Source organism: Hippocampus guttulatus, chromosome 9, assembly GCF_054856545.1.
Source record: "Hippocampus guttulatus isolate MCC_2025c chromosome 9, RoL_Hgut_1.0, whole genome shotgun sequence".
NCBI classification, from domain to species: Eukaryota; Metazoa; Chordata; class Actinopteri; order Syngnathiformes; family Syngnathidae; genus Hippocampus; species Hippocampus guttulatus.
In genome coordinates this window covers 1,785,097-1,805,893 of record NC_141269.1, presented here as the reverse complement: position 1 = coordinate 1,805,893, position 20,797 = coordinate 1,785,097, and the positions used below count along the sequence as shown (strand labels likewise).

Below are 20,797 nucleotides of genomic sequence, written 5' to 3'. Positions count from 1 at the left end.
TACATTCATTCGTTCTATTTTAGGTGTCTGTTTCGCTCCAGTTTGTATCTACTGCATGCGTCTCGGGTGGTCTGTGCCTTTAGGTGTAACTAAAAAGTAAAGAAAAAAAATGCACAACCTTAGTTTTCTTTTTTTGTTTTTTTTTTTAAATGGTCTTTGGCACGGTCCTTAACAGAGTCAGTGGGAAAAACAAGGGCATAACTCCGTTTCGACTGGTTTGTGACTGCGTTTTAGACCGAGTTCTAGAGTGGTCCCTGACATATTTTTGACTGGGTGTTTAATTGGTTCTTGTTGTGGGCTGTGATTAATTTAATAATAGAACGTCCTGATCTCAAACCGGAAGAGGTGTTGCTCAGTGTGTCTGGGCTCTGAGTGGTTGTTTTTCCTCCACGCAGGCACCCCTTCAAGGTGGAGCGTTGCGCGCCAGATGCGGACGAGGATGACGGCGCGCCGCCGCGAAGCTTTCAGGACGGCCTTCGAGACGACGTGATCAGCTCCTTTAAGCCGCCGCTAGCCCACTCGCTGCGCGTCAAGGAGGAGTCGCTTAGCCAGAAGCACCGCCTCCTGGGCCGGCCCGCCGCGCTGTCATTGGCCAGCCTGGAGTCGGCCGGTGTCCTCAATCACGGTCAGTCGCACTCCCTGCTGGGCCAGAAGGGCTCCTCGTCCTTCTGGGGCAGCAAGGCCCACCTGGAGGGCCTGATGAAGCTGAAACAGGCCAGCGGGGCCCTGAGCGGGGCCCTCGGAGACCTCAAACACCTGCCTACCTTTCTGGAGAACCATCACAACCACCACGGCGCCTTCTCCTTCAAGAATTCTCTGCTTCACCACCACAATCAGGTCTCCAAGGCCCAGCATCACCACCACGACGCCAAACGGGACCACTCGCCCCCGGTCGACCTGAAGATCCCGCAGGTTCGAGGCATGGATATCTCTTGGGACTCCCCCGCCTCGGAGCTGTACGGTTTTGGCGGAATCGGGCCCGGCGCCGGCGGGGGACTGGGCGAGAACGCCTTGAGCCGCAAGTTGAGGGCAATCCTGCCCAAGCAGAATCGGCGGGGCGGCAGCTTGGGAAGCCTGCTGGACGGCGCGGCGGAGTACTGGGCCGCCGACTTGGAGCACTCCGCCTCCGGGCCGGCGTACTCCACCTCGGATGCCGAGGGGGACCCCAACTCCAAGCAGCCGCGGAAGAAGAGGGGCCGCTATCGGCAGTACAACAGCGAGATCCTGGAGGAGGCCATCGCCGTGGTCATGAGCGGCAAGATGAGCGTCTCCAAGGCGCAGAACATGTACGGGATCCCGCACAGCACGCTGGAGTACAAAGTCAAGGAGCGCATGGGCACGCTGAAGAACCCCCCGAAGAAGAAGCTCAAGCTGATGATGAAGATGGAGGCGGCCGGCCCCGAGTTCCCCGCCGACGCCGAAAACACGCCCGCCGCCGCCGCCCCCTCCCTCGGGCCCGCCGAGCTCAAGGCCGACGTCAAGGAAGAGACGACGGAACCCATCGAATGAAAGCAACCTTCGCCGGACTCCTCCGGAACCAACACGGGACTTTATGTGTGCCAATTTCCTTTGCGGTATCCGGGCCGAGCACAAACGCGGGGATGAGAACCGAGACGCGTTCTGGGAGACCAACCACGAATTGGAAGCTTCTTTTTTTTTTCTACCCGAGACAAAACAACGACAATTTCCTCAAGCATGCCGATAATCCCCAGTCGGGTTGCAAAGGGCTGGAAAATTTTCTGTTGAAGTTTCCGATCGATTTCCACCAGAGGTTGGACTGGGCAATTTTGGAAATGGCCTTGGCATGGGAATTAACTGGGAATTGTGGGTAATTGTGTCACATTCAAACTGAAACTGAAATTTGGTGTCGACGTGAAGCAGGCAGCCCCGCAAAATTGAGAGCGCTCCTCGCCCGTAAGCAAAGGGCATGACACTACCTTAATACCGCCATCTTAAAATATTGCAGAGGGGGACGGGGGGGGGGGGGGTCATATTCACGTGAGCGGCAGCAGATCCGAAGTTGCTCATTTTCATTTTGGATCAACCGAAGCGATGGCTCGTACCCGGAAAACCTTGTGAGGCGAGGCGCCCCTCGCTCAGGCGCCTCCTGGACTTGAGTCCGATTTCATTTCCCAAGTGAGAGCCCACTTTCAACATCAAGTCGCATTCATTCCCTTGGCGTCTTTCCGATTTTGAAAATTCGCAGAAATTTGTCAGCCCGATGCCCGACACGGAAAACCTTGGAAACCAAGACCCCTTACCCGTATTTCTTCTGCGGACCCGGACTCCGACGGCTCACGGACGCATGGGATCATTACAATTTGGGCAAAGAGACAAAAGGGGCCAGCAAGGGGTTAAAAATTGCAAAGTGACTATTTCAGTGTGCGTATGAATCAACGCCGTCAAGATTCCTCGTCAGGGTTGTGAATCGTAACCCGCCTGCCAGGTAGCCATGATGCTTTAACTGCGAGACCTTTTTTTCTTTCCTGCCCGCGACGTCCCGCCGAGTTCCGCGCGGAGTGAGAAGACACACAAAAAGTCATTCAGGGATGCATGTTTGTGAGTTTTGTGACAAACTACTGACTGGTGAGATCATTTTGTTTCCTTCTTTTTTTTTCTTGTTTTTTGGGGGGGGGGAGTTTTGGGTTTTTTTTTTTGGTTTTGCTTTCTTTTGCACTACACTTTGGGTCCGGCGCTTTGACGGACCAGGTTACCTCGGCATTGTTGCCCCTCGCATCATGCACTTATTACGGTCCGTCTCACAAGCCGGGTCGGGGAGGGCCCGCCGACGCCGCTGCCTCAGGATCTGAATGCGGATCAGCCGCAGCGGCGCCGGCGCTACCTCATGGACCTCCGTCGGCGTCTGATCGTGGAAGGCCGGCGCAGTCTTCGGCCTTTCAGGACGGGCGTGAAGCTCGGCTGCTATCCACACGACGAGCCCCCGCTCCTATGCTAATGTCTTAGCGGGGCCTCGGCTAACCGCTAGCTAGATAGCCAGGGCTTAGCCAGGACATTTTGCTGATGTTTTTTTTTCCTCTTTTCCTTTTTCTCTTCGAATCAAGCTCAACTCACTGAGTTGCTCCACCATCCAATTTCTAGTTTTAAAGGCAGTTTACTATGACAATGTGCATTTATATGGGGTGCCGGGGAGGGGAGGGCGGGTAATATGCAGTGGGGCGGGGATGGGGGAAAGGGGGGGGGGGGTTAGCTGATAGTCAGATTTAATATATTATAAATTATTACGACTGATAGAAGCCAATTGTTTCTTTTCTGCTGGTTGTGAACTCAGGGTGTAACTGAGACGTGGTTTTCAAACGAGACTACTTAGCAAAAACAGCTAGCGGCGCTGCGGCTAAGCTGACGTGCCGCGCATTACATCGCAACTCTCCAAAAAAAAAAACGAAACAAAAAAACAACAACCCACGACACTCCCAACTATCGTACTATTAAGACACATCATCGCACTTTGGGACATGAAAGACGCCAGGTTGCGCATGTAGCCTAGCTTTTCTCGCGCGGTGGGAGAGCGCGGAGCTAGCCTTTGCGCACTGAGACGCCACTAAGATCCGCCTCCCGCTGTGGCTGGCTGAAGTGGTTTTTCCTAGCTCCGCGCTGACAAAGAGGCAGGAAAAACATCCCTCAGAGGACGGATGGATGGAAAGAAAAAAAAAACATGTTTTTGTTTGGAGTCTTTTGTCCAGAGCCCCAGACATGAGGAAAGAATTGAACCTGTAGCCCCAATATAGACACTTTTGTGTGCGCGAAATACGAGGAGATCTTGCAATTTCTCGACGAGGCGCGCTCCGCGCCCTCACCCTAGCGTGCAGTTTGCTCACCGGAATGATAAGGAAACCCACCGATGAGGATTTTCCGCACATGAAAATACTCATTTGTGACTACTAAGTAGATCTCATTTGCACACAAAACACCGCACGAATGAGCAACGTTAATATCATTCGTGTACACTTGAGTCGGCAAATGGAACGCACTTTCTTTACAACCGGTTAGGTCGAGTTGAGCAAATTTCAGTTTCGGTTTCTGGCAAAGGTGGGCTCCAAACCTGTACCGACGTCCAAATTGTTGATGGCACACAACTTTCTGCACACATTCTGTATTGCGACCACAATTGAAATGGTTTCCTATGTCATATCTGGAGCTCTCGACTATTTTGTGGGTTTTTTTAATTATTTTTTTTTTTTTTTTGCTCAATGTTGTTGTTAGCTCCGGACGCTTCCATGTGTGAGATTTCTGACAATTCACGCCTGTAAATGTACTGTATGGAAGTGTTATATTTGATTGTTTCCCTTGAACGTGGCATGCACCGCTTTGGTTTGTTTGCGGGTGGGGTGAGACGGTCTGGGCCCGATTGGTTATTGACCCCCCGGCGCCGTTCGCTAGCTTGGTTCATACAATCGCTCGTGGCTTGATTTGGCAGGCGCGCGCGGCCAACGAGGAGAAGACGTCCTGCATGAAATGCAGCCACACTTCGAACAATGCCGAGCATTTGAAGTGTCTAAAACAAAAGGTTCCGACTCGCGACCACTCACAACGACCGGCGACCAAACGAATAGGTGCCCATTTTGTAATTAGCACGTCGCATGAAGTTTTGCTTTACAAAAAAAAACAAAAAACAAAAACATAATTGGCACTTAAAGCACAGATTTTTGCATTGAAAAACAAGCAGCACTTAACACTTTTTTGTTTGTTTGTTTGATTGTTTAAAACACATTAATGCAACAGCAATGTGCAAAAATAATTTGTAGTGCAACCACAAATTAAACCGTACATTAAATTTAATTAAAATGTACCCAGAAAATGAGTATTAAATGAAATGACCAGTAAAATGACTGGCAAATACTAAAGTATGTCACTGAGAAAAGTTGACAAAAATGGCAAAGTACAATAATAAGGTGTTAAAACAGCCCAAGTGAAAAAAAAAAAACAATAAAAATGGACCAAAACCGTTTTTCATCTGCTGAAAAACTCTAAATATTTTAACATTTTATTCTGAAGGTATATTGTCATTGTTCCTCAAATAAAACAGAAGGATTGTTTTTCCAGCGAGTTTGTACCAATTGCTTAAATCTTTCAGGAGCTGTTTATTTCATATGAACTCACTCACTGCCAATGACGGCTACAGACGTCAAACATCCATTTTTTTAAAAAAAACTGGGCTGGCAGTGATTGAATTAACAATAGTTAATAGTTAAGATATCAAAAAGCATTAGTTTAAAAAACTAAATTTGACCTTAATCCGAACGTTTACGCTGTTCTTCCTCAAAATGACCCCCCCCCCTCCCCAAAAAAAAAGCAACGGAAAAAAGAAAAAAAGACCTCCGGCCTCTGTTGACTGTTAATTGCTCTTGCGGGACCCCGTATAGGACCGGGGGGGTGCATGCCATTTCTTTTGATGTTGTCCGGCCTTCTTTTTCAACCGTCCACGGTCACAACAACAACAACAATGTCCTCCTCACGCTACGTGACACACTATATGATAGCAGGATCAATGTACTTGTCCACCACACTCTGGCTCTCATGTTGAATGTAGAAGTGAACGGAAGCCTTCGGTTCTGGAAACGTCTCAGGATGCAGCCAGCGGGATGGGGGGAAGCAATATTTGTCAGTCGGAGAGGGGAAAAAAAAAAAGCGCCGCGCACACACGTAACTACCTGAAGCAGATGGACGTATTTATAGATGATATGAATAGAATATGACATATAATATATGGACCACACGTTTTACCTCAATCTCACTAGAAGGACTTCTTTGCCGTGCCTCGTACTTTGCTGTATCCTAGCGACGGGAAACCTCTTTTTTTTCCCACCTCTCGCGCTGGTTTTTTTTCTGTTCTTTTTTTCTTTCAAGTCACCTCCCTCTCGCTGTGGGCAAGGTGTCAAGTGTCTGACTGACCAATATTTGCCACCCTACCTCGTTAATATCTTTCTTCTTCAAACATACTCGCAAGACAACATTGGAGAAGTCGCGGCACAGATCCTTGCGGGACGCCTCAAAAGACTTTTTGGGTTTCAGTGCTCGGGTTTCACCCTCAGGGTGCCGAAATCTAACTCTCGCTTTTTGTTGGCCGGACTTTCTTACCCGAGGAATCCGAGACGGGACGCCAGACGGGAAAATAGGACGTTTTTATGTCGTGCGTACTTAGCAAAATCATTTTGTTTGGTATTTTTTGATGTTTCTGTCTCCCAAGACTGCCAGAAAAAAAAAAAACACCCCAAACTGCGCGAACCTCACAGATGCCACGTTGGCAGCTGCCATCTTGTCCGCGCCAGTTGTGGTTGTTTCCTCTTGTGGTTGTCGTGGATACCTCAGGTCTGACCACTTTATCGAAGCAGCTGATTGTACAATAGCAACACACACGCAAACCATGAAGAATCAGGACTTTGAGTGCCGCTCCTTTACAGATTTTTAAGCTCTTTTTGAAAGACCCTTCCTCCCTTTCTTGTCCGTGTTGTTGTTTTCCTTTTTCTTGTTGAGGAAAAAAAATATTCTTGATCCAAGTTTGGAAAAGTCAGGTTTGCTGTGAATACACGCCGTCGTATTCCCTTGAGCACACACACACACGCACACACACACACACTCGTCAGGTAGCCATATGTTGAGTGGGCGGATTCAGACGTTTAATTGCGCGTCTCGATTCGAAGGTGGTGGGCGCGTTTGCTCGGTTGGTCGGCATTGCCTCTGTGAACATCTCTTTCTTCCTCCTCCTCATTTCCACAATTTGCAAAAGTGGACGTTGACCACCCATTGTCCCCACCCCAAAAAAAGATTTTTTTTTTTGAAAAAATGGACGCTGCCCTCCTCCCCCATTTATCGCGAGCATACGTTCTTGACCGAGATTGGTGAAAATCCGCAAGCTCGATAGACCATCCTTCTTGGGCTATTGTTATATAACTTCACTTTGGCGAAACGAAATGAAGACTCGCCCGTTAGTCTCGGTCAAAGTTTCCCGTGAAACTGACACCGAGGACGAAGTAAAACATGGTGTATTTAAACACCAAATCATGCCATGAAAGTCCGCTAGCTTAATGCTCGCATGTATTGTGAAACGCCATAGAGGTGCGAACGGAAATTCGCGTCGACGTTAGTCATTCTAAACCTTGACCCAACAAACAAGGCTGCATCTCTTTTAGTCGAGCTCAGTGTTGCAACTCGAAATTTGGAGTTGCTCATATGCCGGAAAAAACACGGAAGTCGCAGTTGCTTCAAAGAAACGCCACGCGACGAATGAGGACGTCGCGAGAAGCCGCCGCCAAGTTAATGTTTTGTCCTTTTTGCCGCTTGGTTCTGTGCCACTTCTCAGAACGTCTTAATAACTAACAATCAAGGGGCTTGTTTGAAGCTAATAGAGCCTCTCAAACCCGGGCGGACGCTCGGGGAAAATGTCAAAGCGATTGAGTGAGCGTTCTCGGAAGCTAAATGCGTAGCTTAAATGGCCAAACGCAGCCGCCGCTTCAGCCAACTTCTCTCAAAGGTTTTCGCAGTGTCGACAAGAAGTCGACACTTGTTCAAATGCCAAAGTTTTTGTGATGTAAAAAAAACAAAAACAAGAAAAAACATGACCAAGATAAATCATTGCCTGATAAATCATCATGATTGAGTTGTTTTTATCTTTTCAAGAGACGAAGTGAAATCATGTGGCCGGCATTCCAGAGTCGTGCCTCTGTTTGGAATTCACGTTCACTTGTTTTAAAATGGGAGTCGGCACCCACCTGCCCCACCATCAACGTGCCTCCGATAAACAACAATGAAAGCTCAGTTGTTCTAGTAGGCTTTTCCTGGTGACTTTTTTTTTTCCGGCAGAAGCCTGCCGGCTTTGCGTTTACGATCGACTGCGATTTGGTTTTATGGCCAATAATTGATCATTTTCTTTTTAGACTGGTGATTTTACTTAATTTTTTCTGCTGGCCACATCATCTCTGTTGTTTATCTTGAAAATATATTGGAACATTAATTGAGTTGTAGAGCCGATCGGCCATGATGATGTTGGAATAACTTTTGAATTTGGATGTATTTTTTTATCTTGGTCTCCACTTTTTACAGCACAAAAACTTTGAATTTGAACCGGGGTGTGTAGTCTTTTGCTTTAACTGTCGGTTAGGGTTTCGGCGGGATCGGAGGCGTTTGGGTTCGGGTGTAGGAGTTTATCTTGCGTCTGGGATAAAAGCGATTGACTTTCCTATTGCCGTTCCGCCAGAGTCCTGTAGGTGTCGCTGGTGCACATTTCAAACATTGCCTTGGGTTGGACCGGGTCAGATTTTAGGTTTGGAGCTTTGTTGTGGGTTTCGTTGTTCAGGAAGGCGTAGGGGCAACGTGCTGGAGATTTTCTCCCTTCTCCAGGGGCAAAGTGGGAATGGGTGGTCAAATCCGGCCAATCCTACGCTGACCGCAACAAATAAAATAAAAGAGCTGGAGAAGTCCACCTAGGGAGTGATGGAAATAGCCCACCTGGAGGAAATGGTTTTCTGAGTGCATTGCCATGGCAACCTTTCCACATGATCCCCCCCCCCCCCCCCCAAGATGGCGGTCGTCTCTCCCGCTACCTCAGCCCCCAAAATCTTGTCGCTCAGGAAACATCCGCCCACTCTGCCACTTTTTTTTTTCCGATCCGATCAACCGTTTATGCGATGGCGAAAAGGGAAACGCCGTCCTTCCCTTTCCACTATTTTCATTTCAGCGGGGTTTTTCTTTTGATTGACAGCTCTGCTCAACAACACGTCACCTCAGCTTGTTCGCTCAAGGTTTCGGCCATTGCCGTTGTTTGTCGCTGCCAAGCTCGTTGGACGTTTCCACTCGAATCTCGATGAAGCCTTCTCGCTTCTCCCATCAGGTTTTTGTTTTGTTGTTTTCTAGCCAAAACCTCTTCCAGTGCTTTATGAACTGCCACGATTGTACACCCTCAAATGTCCGACTTCACACCTCGCCTCGTGCAAAATTCCCAAATGTCAGACGGTAGGAAAGCTGCTCCCCAAGACCAAAAACTTACGAAGCGACATTTGGGAACGGCTCAACGAGGGCTTTCTTATTTGTTTTTTTTTTTAAAATGTGCAACGAATAAATGAAAGTAATAGAAGAAGAAAAACTAAATACAGTACCTCAGAGAAAAAAAAATGTCAGTGTGAGAATCTCACTTCATCTTGTCGTGCGACTTGTTCTTGAGCTTTTCGGTGCCCGAGTTGAGAACAAAACGGCGCCGAAAATATGACGCCGACACACAGAAAGATTCACTTTCTCGCCGCGACGCCTTCCCAACTCATCTTCGCCACTCGCTCATTCGCCCGATTTGCTCTCCTTTCCCCTCCCTCGTCTCGACGTCCCCGCGTCGCAGGTTTTCCCGTCGGAGATGAATCCCGCTCGCCATGTTTGAGATTGAACGTGCACATTCCTTTTTTGGCATACTCGATACCTCTTGATCTGCGTCAAGTGAATGTAAACACAACTAACCTCTCTCTCGCGCGCGCGCACACACACACACACACACACACACACGCAAGTCTTGACACACTTTGTACATAGAAAATATGTCTAATGTCCGAAGACTAAAGTTTTATCTTGAAGCGGGAGAGGGTGGTGCCTTTCCCGGTGATGATTCAGGGAAAACATTCCGACAGTTCCCGCGCAGCACGTTTGCGTCTCCGTGTCCAGTCGCTATGGTTCCTCTTTTAAAAAAAATACGAAAGCCCCCATTTCGCCAAGCGGCGAACGATTGCGAGTAGTTTCAAAGGCGTTCTCGCCAGACGTTCGCCCGTACTTTTTTCGTCACAAGGACGACAAGAAAAAGCGCTAATGAACATTTGCCACCTGACGAAATCTGACGTGAACGAGCATTTTTTTTTTCTACATTTGCTGACGGTCGCAATTGTTGGACCTTCAGTGGCATCGGGGCTTCACGGAGTTTTATTTTGTTTAAATTTTTAAAAAAAAATTTATGATGTGACACAAGGCGGCTTGAGGACGCTTGTATATAAAAATGCTTTACCCTCGGAGCCTCGTTTTTCCTCAGGCTGAGCTTACATTTTTTTTGGGGGGGGGGGGTGAATGTTTTGTGTGTGTGTGTGTGTTTTTAACGGCTGTTGGACCACCGCCAAGCGAAGGTCCAGCGATATTTTTGCATGCCAATGTAAATAAACAACAGCCCCTTTTTGTCGGAGAGAGAACAACGTCGGGAATACGTCACGCCATCAGAAACAATCCCTCGCCGTTGACTATTTTTGTTCTTTTGCAATCATTTTTCTTCCTGCGTACGTACGTGACGTTTACGTGTGCAAAACTTCGAATGGGTTTTCCCCTTTTTTTTTAACCGACGCCCGCCTGTCTGGATTTTTGCGTAATTCGACAGAAGTGTCGCGATCATGAAACACACAATACCCAGAATCCCTCAGGGACCCTCTGATACTTTGTTCAGGTACGCAAAAGTCAAAAACTGTGTGGGGGGGTGGTTTTTTTTTTTTTCTGGACAATTTTATAAAATTGCATTTGCTCTCCATTTACGGAGGATCTTTTCTGAAAATTTTGACCATCGGTCTCTTTAGAGTTCAAACTTTTTGGAGAAAACCCAAGTCACTCTTTGATTCCCCCCCGTTGTTGAAAGCGCAATGACGGTAGTTGAAATTCTTGTTGGATCCAACTGCCGTCAGATTAGCGCCGCCACGCTAACTCTTTGTGTGTGTTTCTGTAGCTAACAGTCAAAATATTTCACAAGCTCGGCGATGTCTTTGTTTTCCCATCCAAACGTTTCAAGCTACTAATTGCGACATTCCCACCGCGCTTTTGCATATCTGAAGAAGCTAGCGACGTCCGCGTTGGTTGTTTTTCTTTTGATTTGCTGTCTTGGCTTTCTACTTACAGATCTTGCTGTTGATTTTTTTTTTTTTCTCCTGAAATCTTCCTCAAGTTGCGATCACAACAGTGGGACTGTGACGGGAAGCATTTCACACGAGCGGCGCAGCTAGCTCAACTCACTAAATCGCGGGCACGCGCCAGCTCGTCATTTTGATAGTCACGGCTTCTGCACTTCACATACAAATCAGAACAGTGTTGGATTCGGGTTAACTGCGTGTTTTTGTTTGTTTTGTACCTGACAGTCAAAAGGAAATATTTAACAAACACTTGGAACTACTTCTGACATTCCTGCTACGCTCCCATTATCGTCGCTAATGCGTCGAAAGCGTAGAGCAATGTCTGCCTTTTCTTGATTTTTCCAATTCTGGCGGCTTTTGGTGTGTTTTGTTTCCTTCTTGTTCTTGTCGTTTTGGGTTTGACGATATATACAGTATATATATACTGTATATATACATATACATATATAAAATACCTCATTCCTTCCGCCCAGATGGCCCCAGGGGGCGCTGTGCCGATGCTCAGGACACCCAAGCACCCCTTCCACACTGTACCTCACAGATGCACACACAGCCGCAAAAACTCACATACACACAGGTTCCACCCCTCAAAAAACAACAACAACCCAAAAAGGACCTCTTCTTTCTTCCTTTCTTTCGATGCTGTTTACAGTTTCACGAGAAAAAAAAAAGTAAAGAAATGTTTTTTCTCACATACTTTTATTTATGTACAATAAGGTTTTTAATTTGTTTTGTACCTCTTTTTTGTGACTTGTAGGCTTCTATTCCGAGTGTACATGAGCACTTAACGTCACTGTTCAGTAGCGCTGATTTCCGATCGGTTGATTGATTTCTGATTGGTCGATTGACTGCACTGTTTCTTTTCCTGTCTGTTTGGATGCTGAAATCTGATTGGACGACAATAAAACGTCTCATCATGTTTGTGATTTTTTTTTTAAATTGTCTTTATTTTGGAGACAAGGAGAAAAAAAAGTCGGATGCGGATTTGATCTTTTTTTCCGTTCCTTTTTTTTTTTGCTGATTAGATCTGTCTTTGTGCATGTATAAAAACTTATTATGTTCTCTCTCTCTTCAATTTGCTAAGAAAAAGATGAAGCAGAAGAAAAAAAAAAGTAACGTTTCACATTTCAGCCGTGATGTCGTGTCAAAGGTAGTATTCACTGGATGCTAGAACCTTCTTTTCAAAACCACTATTCTTCTAATAAATTTGGTTGTCAAAATATTGCGTGTCCAACTTGATTGTCACAAATTCTTTCTTCTGTTTCATGAGCTCACTACGGGAAGCCCATCAATTTCCAGCGGCTTTTGTTCAAAATTAGTTTTTTGCCCCAAAAAAACCCAAAACCTTTTTAAATTTTCTTTTTTACTTGGTTTTTCGAGAAGAGCCAGATGAGGTGGCTCGGGCATCTGATTAGGATGCCTCCCGAACGCCTCTCTGGTGGGCATGTCTCACTGGCAGGAGACCCCGGGGACGACCCAGGACATGCTGGAGAGACTATGTCACCCAGCTGGCCTGGGAACGCCTCGGGATCCGCCGGGAAGAGCTCGAAGAAGTGGCTGGGGAGAGGGAAGTCTGGGCTTCCCTCCTAAAGCTACCACTCCTGCGACCTGACCCCGGATAAGCGGTGGAAAATGGATGGATGGATGGCATGTGCTGAATTGCGGGGTTCCATTGGAATTTAAAATAATCTTTTTTTATGTTGCTGCGATTAGAACGTACGGATATCAGTTCTCAAATGCTACAGGTGAAAATTCAGAAAAAACTCAAGCAATGTGCAAAGCACTTGAAAATTCTTCTTCGGTACAGTATACGGATGGTTTAACTTGTGGCGCTTCCGTGGCCGTCTCAAGTGTGCACCATGGGCGGTCACAATTTCGCCAGGGACCCCGTTGAATTAGAAGATAAATAACCAGACGTAGCCAACACAACTAACCAATCAAAGGGAAGCTGGTTTCCATCTCCAAATTTACGTCGAGCAAGCGACTCAAATCGACACACGGCTTGTTTAAATATCGGATAATAATGCTTCTTGTCAAACAAATTTTATTGCGTTGGTCACCAAGATTGTCATGGTAAAAATGTCTTTCTTTATTGCACTTTAGCATTTTTTTTTCTGCTGTAGGTCACGTTTGTGCGCGTGCGTGACGATTGCGCTAGATCGCCCGTCGGAGCCGCGAGCAGGGAAGACGCTGGCCACAAAAAGACAAATAAGTTTAGAGGGCAGAGGAAGTATTCAAACAAGTAGGTCATCCTCCCATCAAATATTTATTTTCTCTCAGCGCCTGGGGCTCCGAAAGAACTCGCCGCGCTCCACGTATACTGCAACATACATCATATGGAAAACACTTCTGACTACTGTATATATACTGCATACCTATAGTGTATGGATTGCGGAGGGTGGGGGGGTGTGTTCATTTGCGCACATTCTCAGTGGGAAGGGGCCACTGGATGGTCAACTATTACATTAAAACTGTTTAATCTCGCCTTGAAGTTAAAACATAATATATTGGTGTTAAAATTAGAAAATAATATGTAAATATTGTATATGCAAATATGAAATAGTTTGATTTAAGAAAAAAAATGTGTCTAGCTGCCAAGCTAACTAGCTATCCATCGATCGAGCTAGCGTGTGTGTGTGTGTGTGTGTGTGTGTGTGTGTGGGTTGATTAGCTATCGAGCTACGAAGCTAGCTGGCTATCTATCTATCTAACTTCCCAGTCAGCAAAATTGGTCTGGCCCAGCTCTGGCCCACATACCTACACTCGGCCCACATACCTCAATGAATGACGGTCCTGCAGTGGCCCACGTCTGGCATCCATGATGTGGGCCGCATTCGGCCCAGATCTGAGCCGCATTGTAAAACAATATCTGGCCCTACTCCGGCCCGACGCTGGGCCAGAACAGGTTCCTGATATCAGCCTGAATTCAACCTCAACTAAGCCACATCTTTCATGAGCCATATTTAACCTACATTTAAAAAAAAGTCTCAAAAACGACTATATATATATATAAAATATTATTATTGTCATAATTTGTGAACCGCACATATAACTCCACATACACATACCTGTAAACCTTTCGGAGCGCCAACCTGTATAAACTACCAAAAAAATCCTTATAAAGAGCAAAAAATCCTTATAACATACCAAAGCATTTTATATGTCAAAATAACGGCAGAAAAAACCCCACAACATTTTCAATGATATTTATTGTAGATCTCCATAATAAAATGTCTGGTTAATGTCTAATCATCATTCTACTTAGTGGCATTACTGTGTTCAGAGTTGTATTCCTGCGTTACTTTTTTCACCTACTCCAAATATTGAAAACACAGAAAAAAATAGCCATTCAGCACTCAGGTTTCAACTAGGAACCAACTAGGAACCACGTTTTCAACTAGGAACCACGTGATTTACTGGAAAGTTACTGGAAATGAAAGCATTCGAGTAGACTAGCACCATTCTGGGCAAAAGCAAACGGAACTACCCGTTAGAGGGGGGGGGGGGCGGAAATGTTCAGAATCCGTATGATTTGTGCGATACGGCCATATACGTAAGATTCACCACAAAATCCGTATGAACTATGGCTAAACCGTATGGACAGGTATGCATACACTGGAAAAATGCACTTTTCTTTATTTAACAGTGAACACAAAGCCCAAATTGGGATGCAGCTTACTCTTGAACGGTATTTTTCTGTCCATCAAATTGTTGCGCTCTCCATGTCCTCTTTTCTTCTCATGCTCTCCTTCCCGTCACCATCCCGATCAGGAGCCAGATGTAGCCATCTTTTGATTGTGACATCAATTTCCTGGTCTGAGGCCCAAGATGTTAGGCTGTTAGGTCTCACAGCGGCTGTAAGAACTGTAAGAAAACAAGAATGGACAGTGTGTAGGGAAAACAAACATTTGTACATGTCATGAACAATGAATGGTCAGTAAAAATAACCCCTGAAATTTCTGATAATAATAATAATAATAATAATAATAATACATTTCATTTATAAGCGTCTTTCAAGACACTCTAAGACACTTTACAACCAAAACTAAACTAGGTGTGACGCTGTGGGGCGAAATATTTGCCACCAAAAACTAAACGTGAATAACTTTTAAATAGTTTATACTGAATTTGAATTACGTGAATTGAAGGTCAGTGGCTCGGAAAATGGATGGATTTGTATATTTTACTCTGAATGATATTGAATAACTGAATCTAAATTGTACAATCTGAATTTGAAACGATAGACTTTTTTTTCTTTGAAACTGTATTTGATCCTCACTGAAAGTTATATTCTGTTTATTTTCATATTCAGTCTTACAAATACAAAACGTTTTTTTTCAACGTCAGATTTTGTTTTTGAATTGAGGTACTAAGTTTTACATTAACTTTATGGTCAAGTATGAAGTATCCGGTTTGTATTGCAGCAAACGGAATCAAAATTAATTTCATTGTATTTCAGTGCAGAAAGGGTTCTTTTTGGCAGCACCTCTGACTGTTCAATCACCTACATTTTCACAAGTGATGTGTCGGTCGCGAACGAGCCGGTACAAAGAGGCTCTTTGAAGTGAACGATGAGCCGTTTTTAGACGAAAAAAACGACAATGTATAGTAAGGGCTTTTAAGACGAAAAAAACGACCAGATGTAGTATGGTGTTTTGAGCCGAAAAAAACGACCATGAAGAGTAAGAGATTTTAACAAAAAAAGGAAAAACGACCATGTATAGAAAGGTGTTTTTAGCCGAAAAAAACGACCATGTATAGTAAGGTGTTTTTAGCCGAAAAAAAGACCACGTATAGTAAGCCGTTTTTAGATGAAAAAAACGACCATGTATAGGAAGGCGTGTTTTGACCAAAAAAAACGACCATGTATAGGAAGGCGTTTTTGGACAAAAAAAACCCGACCATGTATAGTAAGGCGTTTTAGCTGAAAGAAACGACCATGTTTAATAAGGCGTTTTTAGACGGAAAAAAAACGACCACGTATAGTAAGGTGTTTTTAGCCGAAAAAAACGACCATGTATAGGAAGGCGTGTTTTGACCAAAAAAAACGACCATGTATAGTAAGGCGTTTTTGGACAAAAAAAACCCGACCATGTATAGTAAGGCGTTTTTAGCCGAAAAAAACGTCCATGAACAGTAAGGCGTTTTTAGCCGAAAAAAACTACCATGTGTAGTAACGCGTTTTTAGCCGAAAAAAAATGACCATGTATAGTAAGGTGTTTTTAGCCGAAAAAAACGACCATGTATAGGAAGGCGTGTTTTGACCAAAAAAAACGACCATGTATAGTAAGGCGTTTTTGGACAAAAAAACCCCGACCATGTATAGTAAGGCGTTTTTAGCCGAAAAAAACGTCCATGAACAGTAAGGCGTTTTTAGCCGAAAAAAACTACCATGTGTAGTAACGCGTTTTTAGCCGAAAAAAAATGACCATGTATGTTAAGGTGTTTTTAGCCGAAAAAAAAAAGACCATGTATAGTAAGGCGTTTTTAGCTGAAAAAAATGGCCATGTATAGTAAGGCGTTTTTAGACGGAAAAAAAAGGACCACGTATAGTAAGGTGTTTTTAGCCGAAAAAAACGACCATGTATAGGAAGCCGTTTTTTGACAAAAAAAAACGACCATGTATAGTAAATCGTTTTTTGACCAAAAAAAAAAAAACGACCATGTCCCGTAAGCCGTTTTTAGCTGAAAAAAACGACCATGTATAGTACGGCGTTTTTAGCCCCAAAAAAATGACCATGTATAATAGTAAGAAGTTTTTTGATAAAAAAACGACCATGTCTTGTAAGCCGGTTTTAGCCGAAAAAAACGACCATGTATATAGTAAGGAGTTTTTAGGAGTTTTTAGACCATATGTAGTAAAGCGTTTTTAGCCCAAAAAAAATTACCATGTATAGTAAGGCGTTTTTAGCTGAAAAAAAACGACAATGTATAGTAAGACGTTTTTGGCCGAAAAAAAAACCGACCATGTTAAGGCGGTTTTGGCCGAAAAAAACGACCATGTACAGCACGGCGTTTTTAGCCGAAAAAACCCCGACCATGTATAGTAAGGCATTTTTAGCCCCAAAAAAACAACCATGTATAGTAAGGCATTTTTGGCCGAAAAAGAACGACCATGTATAGTGAGGCATTTTTGGCCGAAAAAAAACGACGATGTACAGTAACCCATCGTTGGCCGAAAAAAACGACCATGAATAGTAAGGCATTGTTAGGCCCAAAAAAACGACGATGTATAGTAAGGCTTAAATTCTTGGGCAGCCTGCTACCAAAACAACATCTGCTATCTCGACCTTCCCCTGATGAAAATATGCACGGAAGCTAGTCCCCCACCATCACCCCCTCCCTCATACATTCCCTTGATTCACCGTCTTCATTGTTTATGTCTTGTGACCTGTTGTAACTGTCATATGCTTGTGCATTTTTTTTTGCCTCACTCAAATTATCCTCAAAATGAGGGTAGTTCGAGCGTGTTTTTTTTTCCCTCTCTCCTTCCCCTGTGGTTTCTTTCTGACCTTCGGGTTGAGTGAACCCTGGCGCGTTTTGGCTGCCGCTGCTCAACCCGTATTGCTTTGTGTTTTTTGTTATTGTAAAGTGTCCTTGGGTGTCTTGAAAGGCGCTTATAAATAAAATGTATTATTATTATTATTATTATTAAGAGGTTTTAAGAGGATACTATGTCGTTTTTTTCGGCTCAAAAACGCCTTACTATACTATGTCGTTGTTTTCGGCTCAAAAACGCCTTACTATATATACTATGTCGTTTTTTTCGGGCCAAAAACGCCTTACTATATCTATGTCGTTTTTTTCGGCTCAAAAACGCCTTACTATATCTGTCGTTTTTTTCGGCTCAAAAACGACATAGTATACTATGTCGTTTTTTTCGGGCCAAAAACGCCTTACTATACTATGTCGTTTTTTTCGGGCCAGAAACGCCTTACTATACTGTCGTTTTTTTCGGCTCAAAAACGCCTTACTATACTATGTCGTTTTTTTCCGGCTCAAAAACGACATAGTATACTATGTGGGGTTTTTTCGGCTCAAAAACGCCTTACTATACTATGTCGTTTTTTTCGGCTCAAAAACGGCTTACTATACTATGTCGTTTTTTTCGGCTCAAAAACGCCTTACTATACTATGTCGTTTTTTTCGGCTCAAAAACGCCTTACTATAACATGGTCGATTTTTTCAGCTAATAACGCCTTACTATACCTGGTAGTTTTTTTGGGCTAAAAATGCCTTACTATACATGGTCGTTTTTTTCGGCTAAAAACGCCTTACTATACATGGTCGATTTTTTCAGCTAATAACGCCTTACTATACCTGGTAGTTTTTTTGGGCTAAAAATGCCGTGCTATACATGGTCGTTGTTTCTTGGCCAAAAATTCCTTACTATACATGGTCGTTTTTGTTTTCGGCTCAAAAACGCCTTACTATACTATGTCGTTTTTTTCGGCTCAAAAACGCCTTACTATAACTATGTCGTTTTTTTCGCCTCAAAAACGCCTTACTATACTATGTCGTTTTTTTCGGCTCAAAAACGCCTTACTATACTATGTCGGTTTTTTTTCGGCTCAAAAACGACATAGTATACCATGTCGTTTTTTTCGGCTCAAAAACGCCTTACTATACTATGTCGTTTTTTTCGGCTCAAAAACGCCTAACCATACTATGTCGTTTTTTCCGGCTCAAAAACGCCTTACTATACTATGTGGTTTTTTTCGGCTCAAAAACGCCTAACCATACTATGTCGTTTTTTTCGGCTCAAAAACGCCTAACCATACTATGTCGTTTTTTTCGGCTCAAAAACGCCTTACTATACTATGTCGTTTTTTTCGGCTCAAAAACGCCTTACTATACTATGTCGTTTTTTTCGGGCCAAAAACGCCTTACTATATCTATGTCGTTTTTTTCGGCTCAAAAACTTCTTACTATACTATGTCGTTTTTTTCGGGCCAAAAACGCCTTACTATATATACTAGGTCAATTTTTTCGGGCCAAAAACGCCTTACTATACTGTCGTTTTTTTCGGCTCAAAAACGCCTTACTATACTATGTCGTTTTTTTCCGGCTCAAAAACGACATAGTATACTATGTGGGGGTTTTTCGGCTCAAAAACGCCTTACTATACTATGTCGTTTTTTTCGGCTCAAAAACGCCTTACTATACTATGTCGTTTTTTTCGGCTCAAAAACGCCTTACTATACTATGTCGTTTTTTTTCGGCTCAAAAACACCATACTATACTATGTCGTTTTTTTCGCCTCAAAAACGCCTTATATACTGTCGTTTTTTTCGGCTCAAAAACGCCTTACTATACTATGTCGTTTTTTTCGGCTCAAAAACGCCTTACTATACTATGTCGTTTTTTTCGGCTCAAAAACGCCTTACTATACTATGTCGTTTTTTTCAGCTCAAAAACGCCTTACTATACTATGTCGTTTTTTTCGGCTCAAAAACGCCTTACTATACTATGTCGTTTTTTTCGGCTCAAAAACGCCTTACTATACTATGTCGTTTTTTTCGGCTCAAAAACGCCTTACTATAACATGGTCGATTTTTTCAGCTAATAACGCCTTACTATACCTGGTAGTTTTTTTGGGCTAAAAATGCCTTACTATACATGGTCGTTTTTTTCGGCTAAAAACGCCTTACTATACCTGGTAGTTTTTTTGGGCTAAAAATGCCTTACTATACATGGTCGTTTTTTTTTTCGACCAAAAATGACTTACTATACATGGTCGTTTTTTTGGGCCAAAAACGCCGTGCTATACATGGTCGTTGTTTTTTGGCCAAAAATTCCTTACTATACATGGTCGTTTTTGTTTTCGGCTCAAAAACGCCTTACTATACTATGTCGTTTTTTTCGGCTCAAAAACGCCTTACTATAACTATGTCGTTTTTTTCGCCTCAAAAACGCCTTACTATATACTATGTCGTTTTTTTCGGCTCAAAAACGCCTTACTATACTATGTCGTTTTTTTTTCGGCTCAAAAACGACATAGTATACCATGTCGTTTTTTTCGGCTCAAAAACGCCTTACTATACTATGTCGTTTTTTTCGGCTCAAAAACGCCTAACCATACTATGTCGTTTTTTCCGGCTCAAAAACGCCTTACTATACTATGTGGTTTTTTTCGGCTCAAAAACGCCTAACCATACTATGTCGTTTTTTTCGGCTCAAAAACGCCTAACCATACTATGTCGTTTTTTTCGGCTCAAAAACGCCTTACTATACTATGTCGTTTTTTTCGGCTCAAAAACGCCTTACTATACTATGTCGTTTTTTTCGGGCCAAAAACGCCTTACTATATCTATGTCGTTTTTTTCGGCTCAAAAACTTCTTACTATAGTATGTCGTTTATTTCGGGCCAAAAACGCCTTACTATATATACTAGGTCAATTTTTTCGGGCCAAAAACGCCTTACTATACTATGTCGGTTTTTTTCGGCTCAAAAACGCCTTACTATACTATGTCGTTTTTTTCGGCTCAAAAACGCCTTACTATACTATGTCGTTTTTTTCGGCTCAAAAACGCCTTACTATACTATGTCGTTTTTTTTCGGCTCAAAAACGACATAGTACTATGTCGTTTTTTTCGGCTCAAAAACTTCTTACTATACTATGTCGTTTTTTTCGGCTCAAAAACGCCTTACTATACTATGTCGGGTTTTTTTCGGCTCAAAAACGACATAGTATACTATGTCGTTTTTTTCGGCTCAAAAACGCCTTACTATACTATGTCGTTTTTTTCGGCTCCAAAACGCCTTACTATACTATGTCGTTTTTTTTCGGCTCAAAAACACCATACTATACTATGTCGTTTTTTTCGGCTCAAAAACACCATACTATACTATGTCGTTTTTTTCGGCTCAAAAACGCCTTACTATAACATGGTCGATTTTTTCAGCTAATAACGCCTTACTA

General features: G+C 43.5%; 2 protein-coding genes across 3 annotated transcripts in view; one reads left to right on the top strand and one right to left on the bottom strand.

Annotated features, from left to right (window-relative positions):
• lcor (ligand dependent nuclear receptor corepressor) overlaps positions 1-3,134 on the top strand; it is a 40,018-nt gene extending 36,884 nt beyond the window's left edge. The window contains exon 7 of the mRNA XM_086121066.1: positions 396-3,134. Coding sequence (XP_085977192.1) covers positions 396-1,509 — 1,114 coding nt within the window. The 3' untranslated portion in view covers positions 1,510-3,134. The remainder of the gene's footprint in view (positions 1-395) is intronic.
• Positions 3,135-14,084: 10,950 nt separating this feature from the next.
• The window catches only part of slit1b (slit homolog 1b (Drosophila)), a 33,005-nt gene continuing 26,292 nt past the window's right edge, over positions 14,085-20,797 (bottom strand). The window contains exon 37 of one of the 2 annotated variants that reach the window (XM_086119232.1): positions 14,085-14,738. In XM_086119232.1, coding sequence (XP_085975358.1) covers positions 14,578-14,738 — 161 coding nt within the window. In that variant the 3' untranslated portion in view covers positions 14,085-14,577. The remainder of the gene's footprint in view (positions 14,739-20,797) is intronic. The other variant, XM_086119233.1, reaches the window with a different exon arrangement.